This window comes from Cydia fagiglandana, chromosome 21 (genome assembly GCF_963556715.1).
Source record: "Cydia fagiglandana chromosome 21, ilCydFagi1.1, whole genome shotgun sequence".
NCBI lineage: Eukaryota > Metazoa > Arthropoda > Insecta > Lepidoptera > Tortricidae > Cydia > Cydia fagiglandana.
Window position 1 is genome coordinate 9,215,109 of NC_085952.1, and position 18,892 is coordinate 9,234,000.

The 18,892-nt window shown below is 41.9% G+C and overlaps 1 protein-coding gene across 1 annotated transcript in view; it reads left to right on the forward strand.

The window, feature by feature from the left end:
• LOC134675189 (dopamine receptor 1) overlaps nt 1-18,123 on the forward strand; it is a 195,026-nt gene extending 176,903 nt beyond the window's left edge. Inside the window, exons 7-8 of the mRNA XM_063533389.1 lie at nt 16,716-16,963; nt 17,674-18,123. Of these exons, the coding sequence (XP_063389459.1) occupies nt 16,716-16,963; nt 17,674-17,981 (556 nt within the window). The 3' untranslated portion in view covers nt 17,982-18,123. The remainder of the gene's footprint in view (nt 1-16,715; nt 16,964-17,673) is intronic.
• The last annotated feature ends 769 nt before the right edge of the window (nt 18,124-18,892 follow it).

Sequence of the window (18,892 nt, forward strand, 5' to 3'; positions counted from 1 at the left end):
ACGAACCTTCCTTTATTCATTCCTAACCTAACTAGTAGTAGTAGACATTTGTCTAAATTCAAAAGTCGAAATGTGAGCTCCGCGTAGGGTCCAAGGGCCAGAGCGCGCGCTTGTCGCAAGTTTTCCCCAAAGTAATATCTTAATTGTGAAGGCCAAAGGCCGAGCTGCAAGAGTGTTGTGTTCAAACACAGACCAATAGATCAAGTCTCTAGATGCGCAGGCCAAAGTCCGAGCTGGGGTGGGGTCGAAGGCCAGGATCGTCTGACAGGTGGAAATCACTTACTGCAATTTCCCCTGGTATAGCTGCAATCTCCCCTTTTATAGCAATAAAAAAGTCAATGGCCCGAATCGTCCGAGAAAGGCGCGTCTTTAGTATTCAAACAACAACATACCATACTATAAACAATAATACAAGTATCTAAATAAGAAGGCCGAAGGCCGCGAACCTCGTGTAGGGCTGAATGCCTGAAGCGTCCGAGAGAGGCGTACCTTTAGTATTTAAACACAGAACAATGCAATGTTACAAGTGTCTAATGCGAAGCCCGTAGACCGAACTCCGCGTAAAGCCGAAGGTCCGGAGCGTCCGACAGGAACATGCGCTATCCTCAATTTCCCCTAGTATCTTAATTGGGAAGGCGCGATTTCACGCGACGCCGAAGAACGACCTGCGGGAGTTTAGTACTCGTGGAACTCGGTCAGACATTTGAAGAAATTGCACCCGTGGGCCTATATTTGCCAGTTCATCATTTGTAAGTAGGTAGTAATTACTGCCACATAAAGATGTTAGCGTCGCGTAGACTGAATAATGAAATGCAATCTGACACATATGATTGTTGTTCGATTTGTTGCTAGCAACATGCTATTTAGCCTAGGGCCATGTGCGTCGTGCTAAAGTCGCATCGAAGGTAATTGAGTCAATAACTTTTTTACTGGGAGTTAAAGTTATGAGTCTTTGCTGTGGACCTTCAAAACTTCATAAACATGTTAAAAACTTCTACTTCTTTTAAGGAGCTATATGGGAAAATGTCAAATGTCCGATATCGTGAATACGTCCACATATTATCCACAGAAAAGCCGCCGGTATTCCGGAACGGTGAGTTTAATGAAAAGGTCTAATATCCACATAAAGAGAACTTTGTGGACAAACTAAATGCCCGAGTAATCTTTATAAATAATAGTTTTAGTTCGTTTTGTCACTAAAATGTGTAAAATAAAATAAATTAATTAAAAAATTAAAAACACGACTGCTGATTTTCAAAGCGAACTGAAAAGCTAAAAATAATGTTAATATGTTAGTTACATAAGGGGTCATGCACATTTATGACCGTGACTCTTGGTACGTGTGCATTTAGTTTCGATTGCAGTCGGGGGACCTTTTGAATGAAAGAATGCAGTAGGTGAATGAAGGTCCCCCGACTGTAATTGAAATTAAATGTACACGTACCTACAGTCACGGTCATAAATGTGCATGACCCCTTATGTAACTAACATATTAACATTATTTTTAGCTTTTCAGTTCGCTTTGAAAATCAGCAGTCGTGTTTTTAATTTTTTAATTAATTTATTTTTTTTCGTATTTATAGCCGATAGCTCATAGCTTACTAGCTCGCGGTGGGACCAGTGCCTTAGTATGGAAATTGACAATGACAGCGACGCGTTCAGTACCGGGACTGCAGCTGCGGTTAGAAATGGAATGTTACCATTATTTGTATTTATCTTATTCTTTTTTTCGTTCTCACAACGCGAGACAAAAAATCTAAATGCCGCGTAAAACTATACATAGGTAGTGCCCCGTCACATATCGTTCTGTATTAAGTTTTGACGTGAAATATCTTTCAAACCGTATCATTTGCTAAAGCCGACCACGACGATATCGGCCGGTCAGTTGTTCGGAACTGTCAATTTTTATTATTAAACGGTTTTATTTAGCTTGACCCCGTATCTTCTTTGTATATATCTACATATATATATATATGTGCTTCAAATCTTGCAATCGATTTTTCGACCACTTCTACTCAACCGATTTCGATGAAATTTGGCATCCGTATCAAGTCCCGGTGACAATGACTTTTTATAATATTTTCAACCCTGGACCTTAAACCCTGATGCTGCAGAAACACTGCTTACCATAACCGAGAGTATTACAGACTTGCTAGTTTAACTATATTATTGTTGCTATGAAACAATCCTTAGTGACTTATTACTGACTTCCAACTCTTCAGTTCTGATGCTGCACGGTTACTGCCTGCCTTAACCACCAGGATTGATACAGTTCTGATACTAGAATAGGATTTTAAGTATTAGGCAGGGGCACTTGCATTTAATAATGGCCTTCAACTCCTCGATCGTGATGATGCAACATTACTGCCTGCCATAACCGACAGGTTGGAGAATGTGTCAATTTTAAAGTATTGCTCTATGTTTTAGGAAGAGGCATTTACGTTTAATATTGTCCTCCCAAGTCATCAGTTCTGATGCTGCAGGGTTACTGCCTGCCTTAACCACCAAGATTAATAAAGTTCTGATTTCATAGTAGGATTTAAAGTATCGGACAGGGGCACTTGCATTTAATAATGACCTCCAACTCCTCGATCGTGATGATGCAAGGTTACTGCCTGCCATAACCGACAGGTTGGCGAATGTGTCAATTTTAAAGTAGTGCTCATTGTTTTGGGTAGAGGCATTTGCGCTTCATATTGTCCTCCCAACTCATCAGTTCTGTCTGATGCTGCAGGGGTACTGCCTGCCTTAACCACCAAGATTAATACATTTCTGACTTCAAAGTAGGATTTGAAGTATTAGGCAGTAGGGGCATTAGCATTTAAAAATGACCTCCAACTCCTCAGTCCTGATGATGCAAGGTGTGGCCTGCCCACACTATAGGTATAGCTTGGAAAATATGCGAAGTCCCAAGTAGGTAATCATTTTAGTATGAGGGCGCTTCGAGCCTTCGACCTTACGCGGTGCTCGGCTTTTGGCCTTCGCATTTAGACATGAGCACTAACCTGCCGGACGTTTCGGGCCTACGGCCCTACGCGGAGCTCGGCCTTCGGCCTTCGCAATTAAAACACTTAACCATTGTTCTCTGTTCGAGCACTAACCTGCCGGGAGCTTCGGGCCTACGGCCCTACGCGGAGCTCGGCCTTCGGCCTTCGCAATTAAGACACTTGAACCATTGTTCTCTGTTCGAGCACTAACCTGCCGGACGCTTCGGGCCTTCGGCCCTACGCGGAGCTCGGCCTCCGGCCTTCGCAATTAAGACACTGGAACCATTGTTCTCTGTCCGAGCACTAACCTGCCGGACGCTTCGGGCCTTCGGCCCTTCGCGGAGCTCGGCCTTCGGCCTTCGCACTCAAGACACTTGAACCATTGTTCTCCGTTCGAGCACCAACCTGCCGGGCGCTTCGGGCCTACGGCTCTACGCGGAGCTCGGCCTTCGGCCTTCGCAATTAAGACGAACCAATGTTCTCTGTTCGAGCACTAACCTGCCGGACGCTTCGGGCCTGCGGCCCTACGCGGAGCTCGGCCTTCGGCCTTCGCAATTGAGACACTTGAACCATTGTTCTCTGTTCGAGCACTAACCTGCCGGACGCTTCGGGCCTTCGGCCCTACGCGGAGCTCGGCCTTCCGCCTTCACAATTAAGACACTTGAACCATTGTTCTCTATTTGAGCACTAACACTAACCTACCGGACGCTTCGGGCCTTCGGCCCTACGTGGAGCTCGATCTTCGGCCTTCGCAGTCAAGACACTCGAACCATTGTTCGCTGTTCGAGCACTAACCTGCCGGGCGCTTCGGCCTTCGCAATTAAGACACTTGAACCATTGTTCTCTGTTCGAGCACTAACCTGCCGGGCGCTACGGGCCTACGGCCCTACGCGTAGTTCGGCCTTCGGCCTTCGCAATTAAGACACTTGAACCATTGTTCTCTGTTCGAGCACTAACGTGCCGGACGCAACGGGCCTTCGGCCCTACGCGGAGCTCGGCCTTCAGCCTTCGCAATTAAGACACTTGAACCATTGTTATCTGTTCGAGCACTAACCTGCTGGACGCTTCGGGCCTTCGGCCCTACGCGGAGCTCGGCCTTCGGCCTTCGCAATTAAGACACTTGAACCATTGTTCTCTGTTCGAGCATTAACCTGCCGGACGCTTCGGGCCTTCGGCCCTACGTTGAGCTCGGCCTTCGGCCTTCGCAATTAAGACACTTGAACCATTGTTCTCTATTTGAGCACTAACACTAACCTGCCGAACGCTTCGGGCCTTCGGCCCTACGCGTAGCTCGGCCTTCGGCCTTCGCAATTAAGACACTTGAACCATTGTTCTCTGTTCGAGCACTAACCTGCCGGGCGCTTCGGGCCTACGGCCCTACGCGGAGCTCGGCAGGTTAGTGCCCGAAGCGTTCGGCCCTACGTTGAGCTCGGTCTTCGGCCTTCGCAGTTAAGACACTTGAACCATTGTTCTCTATTTGAGCACTAACACTAACCTGCCGGACGCTTCGAGCCTTCGGCCCTACGCGTAGCTCGGCCTTCGGCCTTCGCAATTAAGACACTTGAACCATTGTTCTCTGTTCGAGCACTAACCTGCCGGGCGCTTCGGGCCTACGGCCCTACGCGGAGCTCGGCCTTCGGCCTTCGCAATTAAGACACTTGAACCATTGTTCTCTGTTCGAGCACTAACCTGCCGGACGCTTCGGGCCTACGGCCCTACGCGGAGCTCGGCCTTCAGCCTTCGCAATCAAGACACTTGAACCATTGTTCTCTGTTCGAGCACTAACCTGCCGGACGCTTCGGGCTCTCAACTAAAAACTTAAAAATAAAATTAAGGTAAAAAAGTTTTAAGTTAAAAACCCGGTTTTTATTTTAGTCTGAGAAAAAAATCCGATTAATACTTAATCCACTGACATAGTGTCGAAAAGTGGCGTTTAGAATCAGACTCGAGAAAACTACATTTTGCTACACGTCTTGCATGAATACTGCCCAGAAAAGAAACATAGGTAGTACATATATAGAACTCCGATTAGTATAATAATTTTTATTTTCTAGTTTTTGGTACACATCTGATTAAAATAAAACCGTTTAACTTAAAACTTTTTTACCTTAATTTTATTTTTAAGTTTTTAGTTGAGAGCCCGAAGCGTCCGGCAGGTTAGTGCTCGAACAGAGAACAATGGTTCAAGTGTCTTGATTGCGAAGGCTGAAGGCCGAGCTCCGCGTAGGGCCGTAGGCCCGAAGCGTCCGGTAGGTTAGTGCTCGAACAGAGAACAATGGTTCAAGTGTCTTAATTGCGAAGGCCGAAGGCCGAGCTCCGCGTAGGGCCGTAGGCCCGAAGCGCCCGGCAGGTTAGTGCTCGAACAGAGAACAATGGTTCAAGTGTCTTAATTGCGAAGGCCGAAGGCCGAGCTACGCGTAGGGCCGAAGGCTCGAAGCGTCCGGCAGGTTAGTGTTAGTGCTCAAATAGAGAACAATGGTTCAAGTGTCTTAACTGCGAAGGCCGAAGACCGAGCTCAACGTAGGGCCGAACGCTTCGGGCACTAACCTGCCGAGCTCCGCGTAGGGCCGTAGGCCCGAAGCGCCCGGCAGGTTAGTGCTCGAACAGAGAACAATGGTTCAAGTGTCTTAATTGCGAAGGCCGAAGGCCGAGCTACGCGTAGGGCCGAAGGCCCGAAGCGTTCGGCAGGTTAGTGTTAGTGCTCAAATAGAGAACAATGGTTCAAGTGTCTTAATTGCGAAGGCCGAAGGCCGAGCTCAACGTAGGGCCGAAGGCCCGAAGCGTCCGGCAGGTTAATGCTCGAACAGAGAACAATGGTTCAAGTGTCTTAATTGCGAAGGCCGAAGGCCGAGCTCCGCGTAGGGCCGAAGGCCCGAAGCGTCCAGCAGGTTAGTGCTCGAACAGATAACAATGGTTCAAGTGTCTTAATTGCGAAGGCTGAAGGCCGAGCTCCGCGTAGGGCCGAAGGCCCGTTGCGTCCGGCACGTTAGTGCTCGAACAGAGAACAATGGTTCAAGTGTCTTAATTGCGAAGGCCGAAGGCCGAACTACGCGTAGGGCCGTAGGCCCGTAGCGCCCGGCAGGTTAGTGCTCGAACAGAGAACAATGGTTCAAGTGTCTTAATTGCGAAGGCCGAAGCGCCCGGCAGGTTAGTGCTCGAACAGCGAACAATGGTTCGAGTGTCTTGACTGCGAAGGCCGAAGATCGAGCTCCACGTAGGGCCGAAGGCCCGAAGCGTCCGGTAGGTTAGTGTTAGTGCTCAAATAGAGAACAATGGTTCAAGTGTCTTAATTGTGAAGGCGGAAGGCCGAGCTCCGCGTAGGGCCGAAGGCCCGAAGCGTCCGGCAGGTTAGTGCTCGAACAGAGAACAATGGTTCAAGTGTCTCAATTGCGAAGGCCGAAGGCCGAGCTCCGCGTAGGGCCGCAGGCCCGAAGCGTCCGGCAGGTTAGTGCTCGAACAGAGAACATTGGTTCGTCTTAATTGCGAAGGCCGAAGGCCGAGCTCCGCGTAGAGCCGTAGGCCCGAAGCGCCCGGCAGGTTGGTGCTCGAACGGAGAACAATGGTTCAAGTGTCTTGAGTGCGAAGGCCGAAGGCCGAGCTCCGCGAAGGGCCGAAGGCCCGAAGCGTCCGGCAGGTTAGTGCTCGGACAGAGAACAATGGTTCCAGTGTCTTAATTGCGAAGGCCGGAGGCCGAGCTCCGCGTAGGGCCGAAGGCCCGAAGCGTCCGGCAGGTTAGTGCTCGAACAGAGAACAATGGTTCAAGTGTCTTAATTGCGAAGGCCGAAGGCCGAGCTCCGCGTAGGGCCGTAGGCCCGAAGCTCCCGGCAGGTTAGTGCTCGAACAGAGAACAATGGTTAAGTGTTTTAATTGCGAAGGCCGAAGGCCGAGCTCCGCGTAGGGCCGTAGGCCCGAAACGTCCGGCAGGTTAGTGCTCATGTCTAAATGCGAAGGCCAAAAGCCGAGCACCGCGTAAGGTCGAAGGCTCGAAGCGCCCTCATACTAAAATGATTACCTACTTGGGACTTCGCATATTTTCCAAGCTATACCTATAGTGTGGGCAGGCCACACCTTGCATCATCAGGACTGAGGAGTTGGAGGTCATTTTTAAATGCTAATGCCCCTACTGCCTAATACTTCAAATCCTACTTTGAAGTCAGAAATGTATTAATCTTGGTGGTTAAGGCAGGCAGTACCCCTGCAGCATCAGACAGAACTGATGAATTGGGAGGACAATATGAAGCGCAAATGCCTCTACCCAAAACAATGAGCACTACTTTAAAATTGACACATTCGCCAACCTGTCGGTTATGGCAGGCAGTAACCTTGCATCATCACGATCGAGGAGTTGGAGGTCATTATTAAATGCAAGTGCCCCTGTCCGATACTTTAAATCCTACTATGAAATCAGAACTTTATTAATCTTGGTGGTTAAGGCAGGCAGTAACCCTGCAGCATCAGAACTGATGACTTGGGAGGACAATATTAAACGTAAATGCCTCTTCCTAAAACATAGAGCAATACTTTAAAATTGACACATTCTCCAACCTGTCGGTTATGGCAGGCAGTAATGTTGCATCATCACGATCGAGGAGTTGAAGGCCATTATTAAATGCAAGTGCCCCTGCCTAATACTTAAAATCCTATTCTAGTATCAGAACTGTATCAATCCTGGTGGTTAAGGCAGGCAGTAACCGTGCAGCATCAGAACTGAAGAGTTGGAAGTCAGTAATAAGTCACTAAGGATTGTTTCATAGCAACAATAATATAGTTAAACTAGCAAGTCTGTAATACTCTCGGTTATGGTAAGCAGTGTTTCTGCAGCATCAGGGTTTAAGGTCCAGGGTTGAAAATATTATAAAAAGTCATTGTCACCGGGACTTGATACGGATGCCAAATTTCATCGAAATCGGTTGAGTAGAAGTGGTCGAAAAATCGATTGCAAGATTTGAAGCACATATATATATATATGTAGATATATACAAAGAAGATACGGGGTCAAGCTAAATAAAACCGTTTAAATTTTTTCTAGTTTTTGGTACACATCTGATTAAAATAAAACCGTTTAACTTAAAACTTTTTTACCTTAATTTTTTGTTGTAACTGACAGGCCGATATCGTCCGGCAGCCTGTTAGTCAGTGGTCGGCTTAAAACACGCCTTGGTACCAGGCAGAGTTTAGTCACTTAGATTTAGGTAATTTTATAATTAATTTATTATTATTTAACTTAATGTACTTACATATGTTTGCAATAAGAAATCCGCAACGCAGGCTTCGTCCCGTGGCTACAAATGCAAATCAGCAACATGCCTCGTCCCAAACATACCAAGGATGATATCCGCAACAGGCTTCGTCATTATAAAATCTAAGTTAAACAATATTTAATATTTATATATATTATATAATATTTAGGTAATTAATAGATGAAACAGCCTTAAAAGATGTGATTATCATGAAAAACATCATAGAAAAAAAACGAAACGACCTATCACAAATTAGATAATTCAGACCGATAAATCTATTTGAGAGAAAGACAGATTCCTTTTTCGGCTCTACACGTGTCCTCAAAATAAAAAAGACATGACACGTTCCATAATAAGAGCACAAACAAGACTTACAAAACAAGAATGTGTTGAAAAAGGAAAATCTAAAATTTTTGGGTGTTGTATTGTGTTGAGGGGTCACGTACGAAACAACCGAAACTCGAATTGCCCGTACTTTAATGTCCTTTGTTATATGAGTTTCAAACACTCAAAACAAGATGAATCTGTAGGTGTTTTCACATAAAAGATGTAAATAATATTTGTTATAAACTTTGAATACGTTCGTAAATAATAAACATGTTTTTGTAAGTAACAAGTAGGTACATAGCAGAGATACATTGAACAAATACAAATATAGTCGCACCAATAAAAGTTTGCAGCGGATTTGATAGCCCACGCAGTGGAATTGTTATTTATACGTCATAATTTCATATAAGTTTGACGTGTAAAATGACACTTACACTGCGTGCTATCAAAATGGCTGCAGACTTTTTACGGTCTAACTCTAAGATTGTTTACAGAAAGGGCACCATAGTCAATACGCATAATGCTCAGAATAAAATTTATCCCTTAACCGGTCAGGTACAGTCAACTGTAAAAATATGGGTGCACAAATCATCTCAAAAATATAAGAATAAGAATAATATTTATTTCAAATAACCTTGTTGACAATATATATATATATATATATATATATATATATATATATATATATATATATATATATATATATATATATATATATATATATCCTGTGGCCCCACACCAGAGTTGGGCAAAAATTAACTTGAATAAGAATAAGAATAAAAACAGAAATTTTATTCTTATTCCAATCGATTTGAATAAGAATTATTCCTGCACTCGTTATTTTAGAATAAAATGAAAGTGAATAATTCATGTCACTTTTATTTTAAATTAAGAATAAAAAACGGAATAATTATTCCAGTTGTAGGATTATTTTAAATAACGTTTTATTCAATTAAAATGTTATTCTGAATTAAGTTAACTTTTGTAGTACAATTGGTTATAGTTTGTGAAATGAATTTCGCCCCTTTTCAATGGTCGGATTGATTTGAATTTTTTTAGCGTAAATAGATTTTATTGTGATAGATAAGTAAATTTTTTGGTGCCTTCGAAATGGTGATAATAATTTGATAGTGAAGCTAAATTGCGATTTTCTATGATGGTTCAATGTATATTCCTTTGCGTATTAAGTACATATTTAGTTTATTATTCCTATCAACCTTAAGCCTTGAGGTCTTACGTATGATATGTCTTTCACACCTACGGAAAGTGAATGAGATAGTAACTAACAGCAGGTAAGAAAAGAGTTCACGCTTATCGCTAGATTTGCAGAAAGTCGCAGGTCGCAGCATGAATTGTACTGTATTATTTGGCGTGTTTCCACTTGAGACCGTCATTTATTGGCAATAACAATAGGATTAAGTCGTGTCGTGGTGAATTGTGAGCATTTGCTAAACACGTGCGGCAGGCGGTGTGTCAAACGATTTTAATACCTACTGTTCATTTCCGTCTAATAATAAATGCAAATATTAAATATCAGAAGGACTTTTAAAAACACCATAAGTCTCGGTAGAGTTAGACCAAGAAAAGTCTGCAGCGATTTTGATAGCCCACGCAGTGCATGTGTTACTTATACGTCATAATTTCATCATGGCTGGAGGAGGCGGCCGAGGTGGCGCGCGTGCAGGCCCAAACGGAGATGGCGAGATGACCTGGACAGCTTCCTGAACAACTGGCCGGAGGAAGCACCAAATCGGGAGTCGTGGAAATTAAGGGGAGAGGCCTTTGCCCAGCAGTGGGACACTAAAATAGGCTAGGAAAAAAAAAAATTTTCATAGAAGTTTGACATTTAAAATAACACTTGCACTGCGACGGGCTATCAAAATCGTTGCAGACTTTTCTTGGTCTAACTCTAGTAACTCGGACCCTGAAACTACTAAACATAATTCGAAAACAGAAAAAAATCATGAGTGTATTCTTCATTTGTTCCTACCCCACGTGACCGCCGCGATACATGAGGCGGGGACATATGGGAATAATTTATATGAAGCGCCTATTCAAATCTGTGCCCGGCGGGGAGAAATAGGAATACACCATATCGAGCCATTCCTCATCATACCTTTAAAAACATCTTTTTTTATTTGTTACACTATTTTAGGTACAGTGAGCCATTCAAGAGTTTCGCTATCCACCATCCGATCAGATCAGCTGATTTGTACCTGATGATTTAGTTATCACATTAAAAGCAATACGGGTACTAATACCAAGACTATGTGGCAGTAAATTAAATTTGTAAGATTTTATTCCATAAAAATCGGTATAAATTAGAGAAGAAACTACTATTATTTACTTCTATCTATACGTACCGCCTAAACGGCACTCGGACTAGATTTTTAATCCAGGAATATTATTTAGAATATAAAATCATGATTACATTAATTGGATTAAGAATAAGATTATTCTTATTCAATTTTTTCACATACGAATTATTCCCGACCAAAATTATTTGAATAATTTTGACGGGAATAAAATCAACATGATTTTATTCTTAGAAATTCTTATTCAAATAATGATTTTATTCTTGAATGCCCAACACTGCCCCACACTAGGCTATGCCTGTGATGTGGCAGCCGGGTTTTCAATGTGTAAGCAAAAGTTTAAGAAGAAACTAATCTAATAAACTAATAATTAAGGAAAGGAACAAACAAAAGGAAATTATGAAATTCAAAGAAAAAAGGAATGAAAAAAATGGTGCGTGTGTATGTGTGTGTGTGTGCGTGTGTGAGTGCGAGTGTGTGTAAGGCGTAAGGCTACAGAGATGGTTATATATATGTGAGGGATTAGGTGATGACCTTCAACAGCGTCCCATAGCTCTTATGTCAGTGAATTAAGAACTATGGGAAATATTTTTGAGTAAGTTGGCTACATTCATACTTTTACAGTTGACTGTGCCATAGAAGTGTGTTTACTTTATCCTCTAGCCGCCCATACGTCAAACCTTGCCAAGCAAAATGAAATTTTATTTTATCAGCACTAAATTCAAATTAGAATGGAACAGGAGACCTTTTTATAGGTCTCTGGGCTGCTAGAGGTTATTCTACATATAATAATAGTAAGCAGGTACTATTTACACGACTGCCCAAACAAAAAAAAGAGTGTATTGTTTTCAGCGTTCATGTTTGTATGTATATATGTATGTGAGTTTCTTTATTCCACCATAACTTCTGAATGCCTTAACCGATTTAGATGTATGATACATCATTAGAATCCTTACGTCATCCCGACTAACATAGGCTATGTGACGTTATTATAAAACCAATATGGCGGACGTAATACACAAAATTGCGTCACGTATAGAAAAAAAAATCTTGCAATCCTATCGAGTGGGGTCTCAAAATGAAGAGCCTTGAAAGACGATTTAAAATATATATGCAGCATACGCGTTTAAGTCTTATTTTGGTTAAATAAGGATTTACAAAATGTGCTAAGAAAAATAAATCCTTCTATCTAATTTAGTGAGCTATCAAATGAAAGGGTATTGACTGCTGATCATAAAAATATATACAAATCATCCATATGATTTGTATATAATTTTATAAGGTAAAAGGAACTAAACACAAACATGTTCTAAATCGCCCTATTGAAATCTAAACCTGTGAACTTCGATTTAAGCGATAGGGTTTGAATAATTTATGGCTTATTGCATTCTTATATTTCTTGTGAATAAAATTGTACTTGACTACTAATTCAACCCGACTGTAAAAAAACAGATTTTGATTTAACACGTGCGTAGGTAGGTAGGTACATACCAACCTCAATCATTTCTTCTTAACTTTAGTACTAAACTAATTTTCATAATAGTAAGAAGTATTTAAGTGACAATGGTTATACATATTATGTCTTTCTATACTTGTATAGGTCGACTGTAACAATAGAAGTGTATTGTCATTATATGTCTGAACACCAAATTAAAGGCGCACCAAAGGTAAACTTCGCGTAGGGCCGAAAGCCCGAAGTGTCCAAAAGAGGCGTACCTACCTTTAGTATAATATTGTACGCTTACCAAAGCCGAGCGCCTTCGGCGCCTTCATACTCAAAACGTTGGGCGTAGCCCGACGTACGTTGCGCGCTGTACGCTTACCAATCCCGGGCGCCTCCGACACCCTCATACTAAGAGTGTCGGGCGTAGGTAGTCCGACGTACGTGGCGCGCTGTATGTGTTCCAAAACCGGGCGCCTTCGGCGCCCTCATACTTAAAGCGTCGGGCGTAGCCCGACCTACGTGGCGCGCCGGACGCGTTCCAAAACCGGGCGCCTTCATACTAAGAGTGTCGGGCGTAGCCCGACGTACGTGGCGCGCTGTATGCGTTTCAAAACCGGGCGCCATCGGCGCCCTCATCCTAAAAGAGTCGGGCGTAGCCCGACGTACAAGACACGCTGTACGCGTTCCAAAGCCGGGCGCCCTCATACCTAAATCGTCGGGTGTAGCCCGACCTACGTGGCGCGCCGTACGCGTAGCAAAACCGGGCGCCGAACATACTAAGAGTGTCGGGCGTAGATAGCCCGACGTACGTGGCGCGCTGCACGCGGTCCAAAGCCAGGTGCCTTCGACTTTCTCATACTAAAAGAGTCAAACGTAGCCCAACGTACGTGGCGCGCTGCACGCGGTCCAAAATTATGAGTCTTTATTGTGGACCTTCAAACCCTCATGGCCATTATAATTAAAAATTTCTACTTCTTTGTAAGAAGTTATATTTAAAAATGTCGAATATCCCAAATTGTGAACACATCCACATATTGTCCACAGAAAAGAAGCCCGGACGTATTCCGGAACGGTGAGCTTAATTAAAAGGTCCCAGTTCCAGAAGCTAATATCCACATAAAAAAAACTTCGTGGACAAACTAAATGGCCGGGGGAAATCTATATACCTACCTTAAATCATAGTTTTATACTTAGTTTTTTTCACTAAAATGTACAAAATAAAATAATTAATTAAAAAATTAAAAACACGACTGCTGCATTTTAAAGCGAACTGAAAAGCTAAAAATAATGTTCATATGTTAGTTACATAACTTTATGAATCTAAATTGGAATGTGAATATACACTCACGGTCATTCACAGTAAATACTAAGGGTTATGCTCATTTATAACCGTGAATGTAGGTACGTGTACATTTAATTTCTATTGCAGTCGGGGGACCTTTTGAATGAGATGCACTTAGGCACACCAAGGTCCCCCGATTGTAATTGAAATTAAATGTACACGTACCTACAGTCACGGTCATAAATGAGCATAACCCTTAGTATTTACTGTGAATGACCGTGAGTGTATATTCACATTCCAATTTAGATTCATAAAGTTATGTAACTAACATATGAACATTATTTTTAGCTTTTCAGTTCGCTTTAAAATGCAGCAGTCGTGTTTTTAATTTTTTAATTAATTATTTTATTTTGTACATTTTAGTGAAAAAAACTAATTTCATAAAGTTAACAGTTCTCAATAAAACAACGAGTAACATTGGATTATAACAATAATACGTTCCTCAAGTTTGTTTGAAATTAGACATCTTTACCAAAAATGTTTACTCTGAACGCTAAAATAAAGACACTTCGCTTCGTTGGAGACACAGACTACTAATTAGACAAAGCATGTAATAAATAAGCAGTCGATGAATTTTATCAGGTTCTTATGTAATTATGTATAAAGAAATTAATAGTCTCAAGCCACCGCCATGAGATCGTAGTTACGTTTTCATTTAAGAGTTTTATTTGCAACACTATTTATTTGTATTACAATTTTTAGAAACGAAAACTAACCGGACATAACTATAACCAAACTCGCACAGCCAAACTGTGGAATGAACTGTCGCCTGCGGCATTTCCGGACCGATACGACCTTCAAACCTTCAAGAAAAGAGCGTACTCCCATCTTAAAGGCCGGCAACGCGCTTGCAACTCTTCTGGTGTTGCGGGTGTCCATGGGCGGCGGTAATCGCTTACCACCAGGTGATCCGTCTGCTCGTTTGCCTCCTATTTCATAAAAAAAAATAACCACACATGTAATTTTCATCTTCACTCTTAAGTTTCAAGTTATTTTATCGTGTCGTTTTAAATAAGGGCGTAATTCCAATTATGCGCTTTATTATGGGCTTTTATGAAGTTTTAAGTTCCCGGGATAACGACGGCGATAACCTGTAAAACGGGTGTCAAATTCATTGAACGCCTTGGTAGTAACGACTTAATATTATGTGAGTACTTTGATTTGGTGGCTGCGAGTCTTCATATAATGATTATACGGTTTAACTCACGTATTTTAGTCACTCGCGCGACATGTTTCGGAGAGCCTAGGTCTCCATTTTCAAGCACTCTAACACTGCATTGCTCTAGGGCAGCGATTCTCAAACTTTTTTGGTGACGGAACCCTTTTGGAAAGAGAAATATTTGACGGAACCCCAAAATAAAAAATTTCGTTCGTCACTGTAGACCAGATATACCTATAGAAGTGCTGGTTTTTTTTTTATTATTACAAGTATTTTCGCGGAACCCCAACAGAGCCTTTGCGGAACCCTGGGTTCCGCGGAACACACTTTGAGAATGGCTGCACTAGGGTATTATGCTTTATAGTGCCGAATCTATAGAGGAATAGTCTATGATTAGACAGAAATACGTGTTTAAGGAGAAGTATGTTTTGAGACAACATTTGAGAGTTTGCAAAAGTTTCACTTGATATCTTTCGCTTATTGAATCAAAGTAGCATTGTCTGAAAGATAATATTGTATTGAAAAGTTCTTGTTTCCTTTGTCTTTAAAGACGCAGATGATATGAGTAACTATATAAACGCGTTAACACTATAATTACAAAATGAACGATAGTTTAATTTGTCACTGTCATGTTTTTTCGTACTCATAAAAAGTGTAAAACTAAAGAAACTCAGTCTCCGATTGATATCCTACTTTACCTAGCTAAAATATTTATATTTATAAAACTGACGAAAATCTGTCACTGTCGACGTGACAGTGACAGATTTTCGTCAGTTTTATCTCTAGGATAAAGGTTTAGAAAATGGGTCTTATATTTCAAGAAAACTGATTTACGTACGCTACATACAACGTTGTCAAGTAAATATCTTTTTTTTTGTCAAGTTGTACAACAGGTGGCTCATATTTCATGAAATCTAATTTTAGTATGTAGTTTGATACATTATCATAGTAACGATTATAAATTATAAATCTAAGCATTTTACTAAAAGAGTTTTAACAGACAGTCTTACGTGTCCCGCCGAGTTTGTTGCCGGTCCCATATTGGGATACCCTCCTCCAATTGAGAGGGGACTAGTCAGACCGTAAAAAGTCTGCAGCGATTTTGACACGCAGTGCAAGTGTCATTTTAAACGTCAAACTTCTATGAAATTACGACGTATACATACACTTACACTGCGTGGGCTATCAAGTCTGCTGCAGACTTTTATTGGTGCGACTATAAATCTGCTAGCTTTATTTGACATTCAGGCGCATTGTAATATGCCTACTTAAATAAATAAACTATCTTTATAAAATAAATAATTTAGCCTATATGCGTCCCGTCCCACTGCTGCTTAGTCTTATAGACAAGGTTATCACTTAAATTACATTACCTATTGGAAATTTCATATTTTTCCTGAAAAGCTATTATTATAAACAGACGCCAGACGACTCATATTGTTAATATTTTATTAATTTAATGTTTTCTAGCATTGTGTTATTTTGTAATATAAGATATTACTTAGATTGCTGGTGACAGTAAGAATGATGCCTTATTTTTTATAGTCATAAAGAAACAATTTAAAAATCCTCCAAAGTACCGACATTGTACCTACTCTTTTACTTGTACAAAATAATTCGTAGCACAAGAAGAACTTAAAATACACAAATCAAAACAAAATAACAAAAAAAAATGATTAATTCCCTAGTTGATTCATCTGAAGACAACCCCCTTATTCAATTTATTCATAAACGTATACTAAGTTGACAAGCCGATAATAATCGTTTGTCCCTTTCCGACGTATTGGTATGATGGAAAGAGACAAACGATAATTATCGGCTTGTCAATTTTAGTAAACGTTTATGAATAAGGGCGACAATCAAGTAAAACCCGACACCTGAATCCATAACCATTTCCACAGGCTCTACTGCTACGCCCAGAAGCACGTGAAATCTATCCGCGCCGTCACCCGGACCGTCCAGCTGCCGGATAACCGGACCAAATCCGTCCGGACACGTGTCCACACGCACGTGCACTCGTCCCCGTACCACGTGTCCGACCACAAGGCGGCCATCACGGTCGGCATCATAATGGGCGTGTTTCTTCTGTGCTGGGTGCCTTTCTTCTGCGTTAATATCGTCGCGGCGTTCTGCAAGACGTGTATCCCTGGTAAGTCTAATTTCATTATAAAATTGTTATTTTTTTGTGAATAACTCTTGCGGGCTTACAGGTGACCCAACCAATAGTTTCCAAAGATTTTGTATATGACCTATTTAAGAAACTTTCTTTATGACTCTACAAACGGGAAAAGAGACCATCTAGGTTAATTCTGCAGTGACACAAGTGGGTAGTGGCACTATAAACGTCATAGCTAAAAATAAACAAATAAAATAATTATCAGGGGATATCTTATACAGATCAACCGACTAGTATGTCTACTAGGCGACGATATACATACTCATATAGATAAATTCATAAATATACACTTAGGTACATAAAAAACACCCATGACTCGGAAAGAAAAGTATTTTATGCAAAAAAAAAATCGTTTTTAACACCGGACCGTCCAAACAGCCAACCGGACGGAGCCTTAAAATATTTATTGAAATTAAGAATATTAGAACTGGAAGATGCTGCACTTAATCGGGAGGATTGGAATTCTAGGGGGGAGGCCTTTGCCCAGCAGTGGGACACCCTTATAAGCTCGGGAAAAAAGAATATTAGTTTTAGAATGTCCACAGAAAAAGAAACAAATGATTCTTATCACTTTCTACTTTACAATATCATTAACACAAAGTATTTTTATCCGTTAAACAGCTTCAAGTCGTTTTAATTATTTACTTCACGATCATTGCCTAACCTAACAAACATTGTTCCAGACTTAGCATTCAAAATCCTGACATGGCTCGGATATTCAAACTCAGCGTTTAATCCGATCATCTATTCAATATTCAACACCGAGTTTCGCGAGGCGTTCAAGAAAATCCTAACGTCGAGGTACCCGTTATGCTGCGGGTACCAAAGCGTCAGAGCCAACACACCTACCAGAAACGAGAATTTCGTCACGGATTATGGGACGAAAACGTTGGTGGTGAGGAGAAGTGGATCGCTAGGGTTGTCAGGAGTGGATCCGACTCCGAGATCCTCAGCGGACTCTGTCCGGCCTCTCAGGGACCACCACATCTGACAAGAAGACGGGGGTAGCAACAACCAGCTACTCGACGGGAGCGATGTGGTGTAGGGTTGCTCAACTTCCATGTCGTGGAACGAATTGTTTAATCTCCGAGAGCTTCAGCTTTAAATTTCAGTATTAAACTATAGTGTATAAATTATTTAGTTTTCAGATACTAAAATGTACCTATTTATAATTATTTATTTATGTCTAAGTAACCAAAACAAAATAGTTAGCCTTATTTAGGGCGGAGGCCGATTGGACGTCCCAGGGTGTCGCTGGGGCGATGCTGTTGAAGCGGACTTGTGTGATCTCCAAGCCGATAACTGGTGGGAGATGGCACAGGATCAAGACAACTGGCATATGTACTCGTGATGGAGGCCAAGACTCATTTTAAGCCATTGAGCCATTAAGTATTTAAGGAAGTATTTCTGTTAACCCCATGCCCAATAGGCACATGATAATTATCGGTGTTAAAAAGCGTTTGCAAAAAAAATCGACGGAATGGACGTTGTCACGTCAAATTTAATACATTCAGTGAAGGTGTTAATACACAAGAATTTGTCGCTCTAAAGGGTAAAAACCGCCAGGCTAAAGTGGGACTGGGCAGGCCATGTACGACGCATGCAACCACAGAGAACTAGCCACGGAGTGGGCGCCACAATGTAAACGCCAACAAGGTCGGCCTAAAAGGAAATGGCGGGACGACCTGGACACATTTCTCAGCAACTGGACAGATGCTGCACTTAATCGGAAGGATTGGAGGTCTAGGGGGGGGGGGGGGGGGGGCTTTGCCCAGCAGTGGGATACCTTAAAAAAAGGCAGCTTTAATGCTATGAGGCAGTTCATCTACCCCGGTCAACCGGTCGGTCAGGCATATTTGGACACATCAGTTGTTTTTGACATGTCAATTTATTATTTTAGTG